This window comes from Scardinius erythrophthalmus (genome assembly GCF_964197995.2).
Source record: "Scardinius erythrophthalmus genome assembly, chromosome: 20".
Taxonomy (NCBI): Eukaryota; Metazoa; Chordata; class Actinopteri; order Cypriniformes; family Leuciscidae; genus Scardinius; species Scardinius erythrophthalmus.
The window spans coordinates 16576915-16590436 of NC_138240.1; the positions used below are offsets into that span (position 1 = coordinate 16576915).

Genomic DNA, 13522 nt, shown 5'->3' on the forward strand with positions numbered 1-13522 from the left:
AAATCAGACATTCTTTACTGACGTCTAAACTGGAGACTGGCAGCCAAAACAGCAGAGTATCTCCTTAAAGGTCTTCCTCATTTCCAGGCTGCGGCAGGCGTAGATGAGGGGGTCAATCACAGAGTTGCACATAATGAGGACCAGGTACGTGGTGAAGTGAGACATGTAGCAGAGACAGAGCGGATGGTGCGGACAGGACACCAGCAGAATGAGGTGGAGGAAAAAGGGCGCCCAGCAACACACAAACACTCCGAGGAGGATGGAGATGGTCACGGCTCCCTTCATGCAGCTGTGTCGACGTGGGGCCGGGTTGCCAGCGGCAGCTGCTGCTGGGGGTAATGCTGCGATTCTCTGGACATGAAGTCTGGCGAGAAGAAACATGTGTACGTAGAGAGTTGCCATGAGAACCAGCATGGCAAAGAACATTGTGATTAGACACACGATCACGGTCTTGCTCTCCGAATACACTATAAAGACGATCCCACAAACCACACACACCAGCCAGATCGCGGCGATGGCGACCAGCGCTCTGCGTACGGTCACTATGCTGTGGTAGCGTAAGGCGTAGAAAATCGTGACGTAGCGGTCGACGGCAATGGCCAGAAGGTTGCAGATGGATGCCACAAGAGAAATGCAGATCATCGAGTCAAACACATTGTCCATCAAACGCACAAAATAGTCACTGGCCACCAAAAGGCGACTGTTTAGTACTGCGATGAAAATGGTCTCCAGAGAGTTCGATACACTTACCAACATGTCCGCAGCAGCCAGGCTGCACAGGAAAAAGTACATTGGAGAGTGAAGGTTTTTGTTTTTGACCACAGCCGAGATGACGAGGATGTTCTCCAGGAGACTCACAATACCCAAGGTGAGAAAAACCACCGCCTGGATCTGGACCTGCTCGCACAGCGCCCCTGCTGGAGGATCCACAGTACTGCCATTAGGAGGCAAAGATGTGCTGTTTGCAGGTTTCTGCCCTTTAAGAGACTGCAGGTTTGAGTCGTTCATCAGGATTTGTGAAGATAAAGAGACTGGGAAGAACAGACAACAGATGACAGATGGAAATTAGAGAGGAAAAAGAATAGGCTAATAAAGAACAAAACTGGTTCAGATGATATATAAATAACAATAAAGGAAGCTGAGAGCTGCAGATGTAGCTGAAGAATCAGATGTTGCAGTTTCTTCGAAAATCCTCTGCTGCTTGTTTGTTGGAGATGCTCCTGTAGAGATGCTCTGTGATTCAGTGGCTCGGAGTAAACCGACTCTCTCACAGCCACTGACTGTACGTCAGCAGATGCAGCCTCCGCCTGCTCTTTGTGTGATTGCTTAAGACTTTAAATGAAAGATGTGGGTACAGACACACACATTTATAGTGCATGGCAACAGGCAGGTATGTGCTTTCTTTGATCCAAATTATCAAATCATTCATTTATTTTCCAAAGATATTTTTCAGGACAAATACACAAGAACTGTCACGTATTAATTTTTATATGTTATATTAACCCTCTTATACATTCATTGTGTGTGTTATTAATGACAATATACATTGAAAATGGCTATGAAAGCTGTAAAGCACCAAATACCTAGAGAGTCCTGAAGCGTGTTTAGGAATCAGTAGTGATGTAGTACTCGAGTCCGGTTTTCTGCTTTCTTGGACTCGACTCTGACTTCTTCCTTCAAAGACTCGGTCTTGACTCGGACTCGACCCTTCAAAGACTCGGTCTTGACTCGGACTCGGCATAGGCGGTCTCGTCCCCATCACTAGTCCACTAGAATACATACCACTAGAAAATTTTAATTTGCTCTGCATGTCCTAACTATGATTAAAAAAGTCAGGGTGGGCTTAACATGTTGCAGACAGAGCAGCACTGTTGCAGCAGTTTAGAAAAATAGGCAGAAGATGATGCATGTGGTAGGGATTTTTTTAATGATAGTAAAAGCATAGTCCATATTAAGACGTTAAGACTGCTCCTGTAAACAATTCCCAATCTAGCTTAGTCTGTAGGCCTAACTGTTGATTATTAACTGGGGTGATATTAAATCATGAATATGAAAACTGACATGTTTTTATGGTCTTGGTCTCGACTCCTAAAGACTCGGTCTTGACTCGGACTCGACTGAATTTGAAAACCAACGGACTCGGTCTTGACTCGGACTCGGCATAGGCGGTCTCGTCCCCATCACTAGGAATCAGTCCATTGTAAAATAACACACTACTTTTAACTGTAAAGGAAAGAAACTGTAAATATAAAGGAACAAAGTAACAAGAAGAGTTTCTAAAGGTTGCAGTTCTTGTAACTTCAAGTCTCTTCTCTTCTCTGATAATGGGTCTCATTCATGAAACATGAGCAGAACGAATTTTTGTGTAAATCGTGTGTAAAGTGGTTCTGGCGTAAATTTTCAGATTCATTAAAATGTTCGTATTTTCCAAATGTTAGTTGGTACGAAAGAAATCTACACCTGCTCCCAGCCACGCGTAAATAGTGCGTTTAACATCCGAACATTTTGCACATTAATAAGGCTGCATTTTAATTCACCTTAATCGGGTTTATTTGACGGGGTTACATGTCGAACCGTTTTCTTTTCACTTCTTGGACTGTTCGATTAACAGATGAAACTCCATTAACTGCATCTGTAATATGCTGCCAAGCTTCCTTTTTTTTTAGGACCTGATACGCCACTATGTCCGCTTGAAAATTCATTAACACACACACACATTTCACTATCACATCTGACGTTTATGAAGTATTTGTGAATCAGGAGAAGAGTTTTCGGGAAGGTCTCTTTACGCACAAATCACTCACATATTTACGAATGTTTCATGAATGAGACCAGATGTGTTTTTCGGTGTAGGACAAGACAACCTGCCACTCACATGAGATCACTTAGCAAACATTACAAGCAAACAAAAAGCCATTTCACTCGGATATACGTCATAGGAAGAAAAGACTATCACACAACATCCGTTTCATGCTGACTTTAACACTAAAACACTGCTCATGCGCAAAAACAGTCAAATTCATCCGTCTGGTGCATTTTAACACAGAAAAACAATTACAAAGCAGTGCACTGGAAACACACACAAAAAAGGTTGGGAGAGATTCAAGGTTTTTTAAACATTATTTTTGATTTTTTATTTTATTTTTATTTGATCTTTTATATATCAGAGGGTTAATTATTATTTAACATAGGGTTAATAATTATTTTGTTTGAGCTCTTGCATGGAAGTGATTTTGTAATATCTTGATTTTGCTGACTTGTTTGTGCACAGCTGTATTAGAAATATGTTCTTGCAGAACTGTGCAGTCACATTCTCCATTTAAAAGAGAAATCTGTTCTCTCATAGGCTACCATGCAGCAGTATCCAGGTAACTGTATGGTATTTATTTTACTGACAAAAGCTTTTACTTGTGAAACCTTGAGGAGAGACACATTACGCTACATAAAAAACTACAGGAGCCTATTTGAAGTGAATAAATGAATAAAGTGAATAAAGTTTGAGCAAATAGTGTGTGTTTGTAAGAGTAGTGGGTAGTAGTGTGGGTCCATGTGAAGAGTCATATTCCCACAGGATATTGATTGATTTGTTTCACACCTCATCACCTGCTTCAATGACTTCATGACAAGTTATAGACCAGACTGTTTCACATGGTGCACAGTTCACACTCCAGCAGACAATCATTTATCGATACTGACTCTGATTGGTGCCTTGTCAGAAAAAAACAGGAAGAAAACATAAGCTAAATTTATCAGTTAATCTAAGAGTAGCCTACCAAATTGTTGACAGGAGAGATGTAGCATGTTAAATTTGGTTTGAGAAGTGAAGTACTTTTTTTTTTAGACATTTTTATTATATTTTAGTAGCCTACCTCGGTTGGGAACCAAGAATCGGTTCTTATCCAGAACCGTTATTGTTTTTGAAAAATACCGGAACCGTGCGAAATTCCTAATTTACGAAAACGGTTCTGGTGTGATGTGTGGGCGAAGTGCTGGGAGCGACGTCTCATCTCATATTAAAATAGTAATGAATGCACTGAAAAGCTCTCGCCTACGTTTTGGTCAGATACCAACGCAGAGAGAGAGAGAGAGAGAGAGCGAGAGAGAGAGAGAGAGAGAGAGAGAGCGAGAGAGAGCGAGAGAGAGAGAGAGAGAGAGAGAGAGAGAGAGAGAGAGAGAGAGCGAGAGAGAGAGAGAGAGAGAGAGAGAGAGAGAGAGAGAGAGAGAGAGAGAGAGAGAGAGAGAGAGAGAGAGAGAGTGTGAGAGTAGAGCTGCACGAATAATCGATCTCGATTCAAACACCCACGCTATCTTATTCCTAAATGACAAAAACTTAACACCGGAACATTCAAATCTGTTTGCGCTGTCGTTGACCCAGAGATAACAGTTGTCAACTTGTCAATATATATGAAACAGCTTTATTTTCACAGGCTATCGTTTTACAAATATTCTGCATTTGTCCGGAGCCGAAAGCGGAATCGTAAGAAATGAACGATTCCGGTTCCGATTCAATACAAATTAAAAGTAGTATTATAATAACAAAAAATAGTAGGTAAGGGAAAAATGCACAATCCTTTTTGTGTTTAGGCCTATTTCTTATACTTGTCAAACGAGTTTAACAGACTGGTAATGTCAACAAATTCAACATATAGCCTAGGCTATATTAATTTCTTAACATTTCTGCATTCTCTAGGATAATTTGGGATCTCTTCTAGCTTATTGTATCTCTCAAACCTATACTCTCCACTGGATAAATCCATCAAGGACAAACCAGCCTCAGCAACATTTGAATATTTAATCTGAATATTTAACCAACTACAGGTCCATGAGTACAGCAAGGTCAGGGTTAGAATACTAATGATGCTTAAACTCAGTCTGAGCGTTCAATACATTGCCTGTGGAATACAAATCCAGATTCAAACTACAGTTTTAGCCCCCTTGAAACCAGCTCAACAGGTGGGTGGTTGGGCAAAGCACAAGGAGGTGTCCAGGTCACATTTTACCTCAAATATAAAAATAGCCTAAATCATATTTTTCATAAAGAAAAATAATGTCTATTATTAGGATTGTTAGTACATTTTGAAATTGTACAGGATAATTAAGGCCACAATACCTGAATTGATCTGGTAATTCATGTACGCTATATTGTACAGCAGCAGCATGTCTTACTTGCTCACATCAGCGTGTCGTGTGTGCATTGGCTGTAGCAAGTCCTGTACTTGCTCTGAAACAGCAGCAGCAGCAGCAGCAGCAGCAGCAATAAAAGCAGCAACAGCATAGCAGATCTATTCCACAAAGACCAAACATACAACATTGTTATACGCATTACCATGCCAACCACTCTAAGAGTTGTCATGACAGAAAGAGCTTTATTTGTATTAAAAGTAATACATCATTTACTCAACCATACGTTTTAAAAAAAGAATTGCATGCCATTTAGCAAAACAAGTCATCCAGCTTATTAATATGATATTCTTATACAGATCTAGCTTAATACAATGTGCAACAAGTAACTTTATAACATAACTTTCACAATGCTCAAATATATATTTAGTTTGATTGTTTTGACCAAGTAAAACAGTGCTGCGTTACCCCACAATTTTAATTAGTCTAATAAAGTGACCTGTATTCAACATTGCAGCTGTTTCATTAGAATGAAATAAAATAATGTGGATTTAAGTGATCAAACGCAACTGCAACAAACTTCAAATTCATGGAAGGAGGCGAGCGTTAAACGTAACTCTAATCGTAAAATATGCATAAACAACAAAGCGAAAGAGTAGCATGCAGCGGCCAACTGTGGCATTTAAAACAGCGATGTAAAATGTCCCCAGGCTCTCAGCCCACAGTAACGTCAATAAAACTTGAATACATTAGCTCATCCATGAGCAATTGCTTTCCATCGGCTGTGGAGGTGAAGACGACACCTTCCACGATTCCATGCTCATTTACGGCATCATCAAGCTACACCTTTGTTAGTGTTTTGAATAAGCGACCTCTAGCAGCAAAATTTACATACTGTGCCTTTAAGCTCATTTTATCCCGTTTTTATTTTACCCCCAAAATGCAGTTTTATTCTTATTACTGTAACAAGAATAAGCCTTTGTTACACTGCCTTTAAACGCATACCTTGGGTCTTTAGTGACTTGGGACGTCATTCACCCTCCTCCTCATTAATTATTTAAAGATAGACATCAACCCTCTTAGAATTCCTCAATCAATTCATTATAAACAATATAACAAGAAGAAAAATAATACAATTTATATAAAAAAAAATTTTCCCTTTCAATTTTTGTAGTGCTAGTATATTTTTTTCTGCACAACAATAATTGAATCTTTGATGACTGAATAAGTGCAAATTAATTCACCTTTATTCCACAAGGTGGCAATGTCTGATGCACAATGATGAAGTGACGTTTCACTCATAGTTACCGCAGGCAGAAAACAAAAGAATAGGAAGAATATCAGCAAAACTTGAAATGGCTCAGCTATTTACTGCAGAGCAAGTACTGAACACAATCAAATATTAGTATCACTGTCACTTGGATCTGGTGAAGAAGCTGTCAGTGATCAAAATATTGATTTGAAGATGTTGAAAATGATAGTTTTGAGAATATGTTTGAGATCGCAAATATGAGCCAGATGCTGAATGTACGGGGAAATGAGCTCTGATGAGGACAGTGATGATGGTATAAAACATCTGCTCAAACTGAACCCGTCCAAGCTCCAAAAGGTAAGAAAATATGCTTTTTTATTATCGCGACAGGTAGAGACACCTACCTGTGTTAGATATAGATTTGGGTCGCTAAAGACCAGAATGTAATTATGATTGGTGAAACATTCATGCATTTAAGGGTTAATCACATTTTTTTATTAAATCATTGTAAAACAGTATTTTTATACTGTGGGACACTGGTGACAGGAATCAATTAAAACAGACCCATTACACACTTTGCAATAAAGACTTAACCATCTTCACATCACGACTGCCTGGACATTCTTTATTTCTTACAATCCTCATAATACACTGTGGTTTACTCTAATTCTTAGCCGTGTAAATTCCTGTTCGTCATTGCACACCTGTCAGAACGTGTAGCAACAAGGAATGGGGGGAGGAATATAACCTTTGCTCAGGAGTCCACTCGTGTCTTAATCAAATCCCCCCTGACTTGCACCTCTCTCTGACTCATGGAGCACAAAGTAAAGCTTTCGTCTCCTGGGGACATGTAATATTTCATGAACAGGACATCTTTGAGGTTTTACTGATATGTCCATAGTGTAATACTGTATAACAGTATATTCAGTTTCTACAGAGATGGATGTTTCTGTAACTGCTACTTTGGAATTACAGCTAGGTTTAGGGTTAAGGTCTCTTGCAAAATAACTTTTTTAAAGAGTGTGGCTCATTTTTGTTCTATCCTTGAGTGTTTTTGTTCTTGAAGTGGAATGGCTTTGTCATGTGAGAGCAATTGTTTCTTGATTTCATATTTTTGCAAGCTATTGCGAATCACTGTGCAGATTGTATGGCGCCCTAGAGGCACTATTTCATAAAGATGGTTTAACTAAGGCCCTTCTAACATTACCCATATTACTGAATTTCACAATATTAAAACCCTCTGACAGCTGTCACATAATATAATAAGAAATAAGAAATTTGATGCATTGTTCACCTGCAATTTCTGCATCATTCAGCAATTTAATCACATTTACTATATTTTGGCTATTTTGAGCCTGCATGTGAATGAATACAATTATGTTAGTGTTAAAGTGTGTTTGCTAAAACACAGTTATCAAACCCAGAAAGACTGACTTTAAAAAAGGTTTTTGCATAAAGTCTCAAATTTATGTGGGTGTATTTAAGTCTCTTCACATTATTTGTTAGTTCCATGACCCTTGCCCAGTATCCACACACAAACCTACAAAAATACAGATCCAGACTAAAGAGTAAATGTTCTTTCTGAATTAAAGCCGCTTGAAACATTTCTCTCGCACAAATCGCCTTTTCTTTAAAATACTTTAAGTAGTTTAAGCAGCAGTGCATGTGCTTTATTTCACAGAGCCTTTAAAGATGCAACTGATTTGCCCTTTTCAGTATTTTCAGATGAGTATGGTTATAAACTATTCAACAATAAAATCTACAATCATTTTCATGTTTGCTCTCATACTTACACAACCTACCATTTAGCCAGTTTTATTTTAATAAGCACATATAACTTTTGGGAGACAGAGTTGATAATTTGTCCACTAGAGGGTGTAAGAGCAGTACATGGGGCAAAATGAGAATTTGGGATTAACTGAAAAAAAAATTATAATAATACATTTTAAATTTAAATTTAGTTGAAGTTGAAGACCTAATAACTGAAACATTATAATAATAAAAAAAAACTATAGACAATAAAACTAGAAAAAAAAGAAAAAAAATAGTTAATAAAACACCACATCAATGTTCCAGATACCATCATGTTAACGCTCGAGGATGCATAACCTGATCTTAAATATGACCAATTTTCCAATCTCATGAGTAGGAGATTCATTCTCATGTGTGCCCTTTAGAGCAAAATAGATGTTGGTAAATATATGAAGACAGCCATGTCAGTGACATTTAAAGAAAATGTCATTGTTTTTCAAGGAAAGCAAGCTGAACATGATATTGAGTCATGCTTCGCCTCCTCTTCTGGTCTATTTTTCTTCGCAATGGGCTTTTATACATTTTTCCCCCCAGCCGATTCAGTGAGTATAAGGATTTTTATTCCTAATCAAACAAATGATACTGGCTAAAAGGGTCTTTGTAGCATAATAAGAGAAGATAATGATGGTAAGATTGGGGTCCATCATCACAAATTTGTCACATCCTCTTCATCGAGGTCTTTCTTGGAACACCTTTGCTCCTACGTTTATGTTCAAAGAAGTGAGTTTTCTTTTCCATTTCTCACTCAGACCCAATTTACTATCTGATTCAGTCCATTCAGGTCTAAAGTCAGCACATGTAGGTTTTTCACACTCACAAGTTGCATAACTAATGAATGTACTCATACATCTATGTGCTGTTTTGTAATATTTTGCACTGTTTATTGTTTAACTGTATTATAGGCAAAAATAAGGTTGAGAGATGCAAAATTAGATTAAAGCAACAACATTTTGTTATCTGGTAAGTAAACATTTCTTGTAATTCCACAACAACATTTATCATTCATTTAGTAATGTTTTACCAAGAGAAAATACAAAAAGACAGAGCCTTGAGGTTGAGCAGACATCCCAGAGCTTGAGAACTCACTCTGCATTCATTGGCCAGTTTGAGAGATTTTGGTTTAACAATATGGGAGGGGAAAGTTTGTGTAACCTTAAAGGCACACTATCCAAGATTTGTACCTTACTATGCAGCTTCGAAATAATTTCGATGGTAAACGAACTCGCAGTAGGCCGAATCATCCCGATAGCAGGGGAAACCGCTGGCAAAACCATCAATGCAGGTTTGAGAGGTGGCGCCCCGCCAAATCTTGCAAGAATCATGACTTGCTTTACGACACGACGTCACATACATTAACAACATATGAAGCAGCCTCAATGGAGGACACTAGTCATACAATACTTCAGACGCATTTCAGACGTGAATCATGGCAGAGTCGACGAAGAAAACGAAGAAAGCGCGGTCAGAAGAGTGCAGAGACGTATATATTATATATAGACGTATATATATAGTATATATAGATGTATATATTATATATTAAGATATATCTATATTTGAATACAGTATAAGGGTTTAATCGGTTGCTCTGACTAAGTCCTGATCCTGCTGAGGCTGCACATCATTGAGCCCTGCCTGCTTGATTTAGTTCCACACAGAACCTCAAAAGTTTTTTCAAAAGGTGCAAGAAAATATGCACCGGAGAGCAGAGCAGTTAATGATATATTCCCAGGGGATCAAACTTTTTAGCTAATAAATACTTCTATAGTCAATAATCAATGTATAGCTACAGAGAAAGTCAATAATCAATTATTTGTTTGGAAACACATGCTACAGCCCCATTAAGTAACCTAGACAATAGCTGAATTGTACAGAACAATGGCACAAAAAAAAAATCTGAATCTTCTTTTTGCAATACTGCTGCTGCTAACAGGATCTGAGTCAGCTGCAATGAGTAATAATCTAAACTGCAGGGTCAGACAGTGCATTTGTACATGTGTTGCTGGTGGTAGGATGCCATGGTTGCCTACCATTTACCATGAAAATACCATAAGTGAACGCAGCATTAAAAACAGTGTGTATTATAAGAATGACGTGAGATCCCCGGTATAGCAGAATAGTGTGGCTCAGTGCGTTTCCAGGGAAGGAGTATTAAATTAAAAAATAAAAGTTTCATTCACTGATAAAAATTATTTGTCAACAAAACGGAGAGCATCAAGGCTTTTATCATTAATGAAAATAAAACTCACAAACATAAAAACTTCAAGCAATCAAAAAATCTTTTAGCTTAATGAAATAAAAACAAAATGTGAGGTTGTGGAAGGAAAATAAATGACTAAACTAAACACCACCTGCCCTTAATGTGCTCCACAATAAAAAAAATAAAATGGCAAAATATTTCCCAAAAGTCCCTGTGTATTTTATCACATTTTATTCATATTAAATTGTTATTGCTTTAAGGTTGACATGAAACAGAAGTCTAATATAGTACTATACTAGAAGTATATAGGCCTAGTCTTTTCTTTGCCATATTGTGACGTATGTCCAAGTAAAAGCGGCTTCTTGAACAAGAAAAATTTTAGGGCGGGGCTTGATTTTTGTCCATCGGGAATTGATGGGATTGTTGGATCAGTGTGGTTTGCTATTGTTGTGATCTCATGACAGGTTGTCCCACCCTCGTCCCAGTAAAAACGTCAACAGAGAAGAGAAGAGAAGAGAAGAGATGTTGTTTAAAGAGGGGGGGGGGGGTAGTTATTTTTAAGAAAGATTATTAGGGCACGTAAAAATATAAAATAATGATACACAGATAAATCATTAACAATAAACACTGCTATAATATATATATATATAGCACTTAGATGGCACTTAGAGGCTTTTGCATCTGAACTCTTCTTATATATATATATATGAGAAGAGTTCAGATGCAAAAGCCTCTTAGTGCCATCTGAAATTTTCTTATAGAATGATAATTTTTATATTTTTATATTTTATATTTTTATATTTAAGTTCAGTAATTTCACTTAAATGACAATTAATAGGTATCTTCATGGCCATTTAAGTGAAATTATTGAACTTAAGTATACGAGCTTGATAAAAATGATCATTGTAGAAGAAAATTTCAGATGGCATTTAGAGGCTTTTGCATCTTAACTCTTCATATATATATTTATATTTATATTTATTTATTATGTACATTAGGGTGTTTTAAGTTGCATTTTATGCTTTTAGTTAATGTTTACTGCAATCATTTATTGTCATGCGTAGGCTATACAGTACCATGATTTATTTTTGTAAATAGTACACTATTTACAGTCTATATACAAATATTAGTCACATACAATTTATGAATAGGTCACTTATAATGAACTTTGATTCATCACATGGCCCTAAAGCACCTTATGATAGCTATCAGTATATTTTAAGGTCTAAAACATATTTGGTTTAGTTAAGTAGTATGTTTATCAGTTGAATGAAGTACACAGGCACTAAAATGCCATTGCATAACATCTGCACACATAAATTCATGGCACACAGGCACAGTGAGTGTACCATACATTACAGTCTAGCAATAGCAAAGCAAAGCATAAATATAAGAGGCCAATTAGGGATTGTTTTGAGTATTACCAAAACTAATAGCCTACTATATAAGCTGACTAAAAGAAATAATTTAGGCTATCTGATGTATATGCAGCCTACTATTATAACTAAGTGGACACCTATATCTTAATAATACTGGTATTCAAAAGAATAATGACTCAGCATTAGCCTACAGCAAACATCTCAAGAAACGTGAGGTCAAAATAATCATCAGCACGCGGGACCTAACGTTATAACCTTAACCCTTGACCTGTCACACTGCTAAAGCTTTACAAACACTTCTTCAGTTCACACAGAGTATACATTTAATGCTTACTCTCTCTTTGTAGTCTGTGTGAAGCAGAACACTTTGCTCTTCATCTTTCTTGGCGCTGTAGACCGACTCACGTTGAAGGCTAAAGTCGAGGGGTCTTTAAGGGAGTTAACGAGTAAGCCAATAGTTAATCTTCTCCCGCTGTGCTAAAAAATAATAAAGCAAAAGTAATAAAGTTGGAGACCAGGCGCCAGAGCCTCAGCCTGTCCCAGTGCAAAGACAAGGAAAGGAAAAAAGGTTTTATGCCGCAATGGACTCTGCAAAGTTTTCCAGGAAGCTCTGGTGCGCGCGCAAACAGCTCATTCTTATACTAGCCCCGCTACTGCTGCTCCCGCTGCTCTTCGTTGTGCCACCAAAGGTAACGAGCTGTTAAAATCAGTCACCTTATGCGATGGCCTTTTGAACACAGAGGATTGTTAATTATGCGTTACAGCAGACGAATTGTCACACAGCTGATTAAAATTGTGTAAATATTCGCAGATATTGACCTATTTCAGAAAATATGATTTTCTATCAGTAGACGAAAAAGAGTTTCTTACCTGTTTCTTAAAGGGATAGTTCACCCAAAAATGTAAAATCTCAAGCTATGTTGTTACAAACTTTCAAAAAAATTATCTTTAGGGGTACAATAGATTGTCACTGGGGCAGTAGCCTACCCTTAAAATGACATCTTTATACTTTTTTTTTCTTAAAAAAAAATAGTTTCTTAGAGTAGCAATATGTACCTTAAGGTATAGACTGCAATGTCATCACCACTTTCAAGGCCCAGAAAGGTATGACATGATTAAAATAGTCCATGTGACTACAGTGGTTCAGCCTTGATTTTATGAAGCAACGAGAATACTTTTTGTGCGGAAACTTCAACAATTTCTTCTCTTCCATGCCAGTCTTTTCTGGGTTCTACTATGGTTCTACGTCAGATCGCCAGCTCAGTATTGGCCGGCTCCTGCGTCAGCATCACACGCATGCATTGTAGTGCTCACATGGACAGCGTCAGAGACTGACACGGAAGAGAAGACATTGTTGAATAAAGTCTTTAATTTTTTCTTTTATTTTTTTTCTACGCACAAAAAGTCTTTTCGTCGCTTCATAATATTAAGTTTGAACCACTGTCACATGGTCTATTTTAACGATTTCTGTAGGCTACTACCTTTCTGGGCCTTGAAAGTGGCAATTATGTTGCAGTCTATGGGGGTTCAGAATGCTCTCGGATTTCTTAAAAAATACCTTAATTTGTGTTCCAAAGCTGAACGAAGGTCTTACAGGTTTGGAACAACATGAGGGTGAGTAATAAATGACAGAATTTAAATTTTTGGGTGAACTAACCCTTTAAAGGTACTGCTCTAGTGACAAGCTTCCATTGCAAAAAAGAGAAGAAAGTCATACATGTTTGAATTATAGAATGTATGTATTTTTTTTTTGGTTGCCCC

The 13522-nt window shown here is 37.6% G+C and overlaps 2 protein-coding genes across 2 annotated transcripts in view; one reads left to right on the forward strand and one right to left on the reverse strand.

Annotated features, from left to right (window-relative positions):
• mc3r (melanocortin 3 receptor) lies at positions 1 to 12437 on the reverse strand. The gene is made up of 3 exons (XM_081349294.1): positions 12096 to 12437; positions 1584 to 1769; positions 1 to 1031 (listed from the first exon to the last, which is right to left on the reverse strand). The coding sequence occupies exon 3, from the start codon at positions 1006 to 1008 to the stop codon at positions 25 to 27; it is 984 nt and encodes a 327-aa protein (XP_081205420.1). The 5' UTR covers positions 1009 to 1031; positions 1584 to 1769; positions 12096 to 12437; the 3' UTR covers positions 1 to 24.
• Positions 12257 to 13522, forward strand: part of slc13a3 (solute carrier family 13 member 3) — a 20879-nt gene continuing 19613 nt past the window's right edge. Inside the window, exon 1 of the mRNA XM_081349293.1 lies at positions 12257 to 12450. Within this exon, the coding sequence (XP_081205419.1) occupies positions 12343 to 12450 (108 nt within the window). The 5' untranslated portion in view covers positions 12257 to 12342. The remainder of the gene's footprint in view (positions 12451 to 13522) is intronic.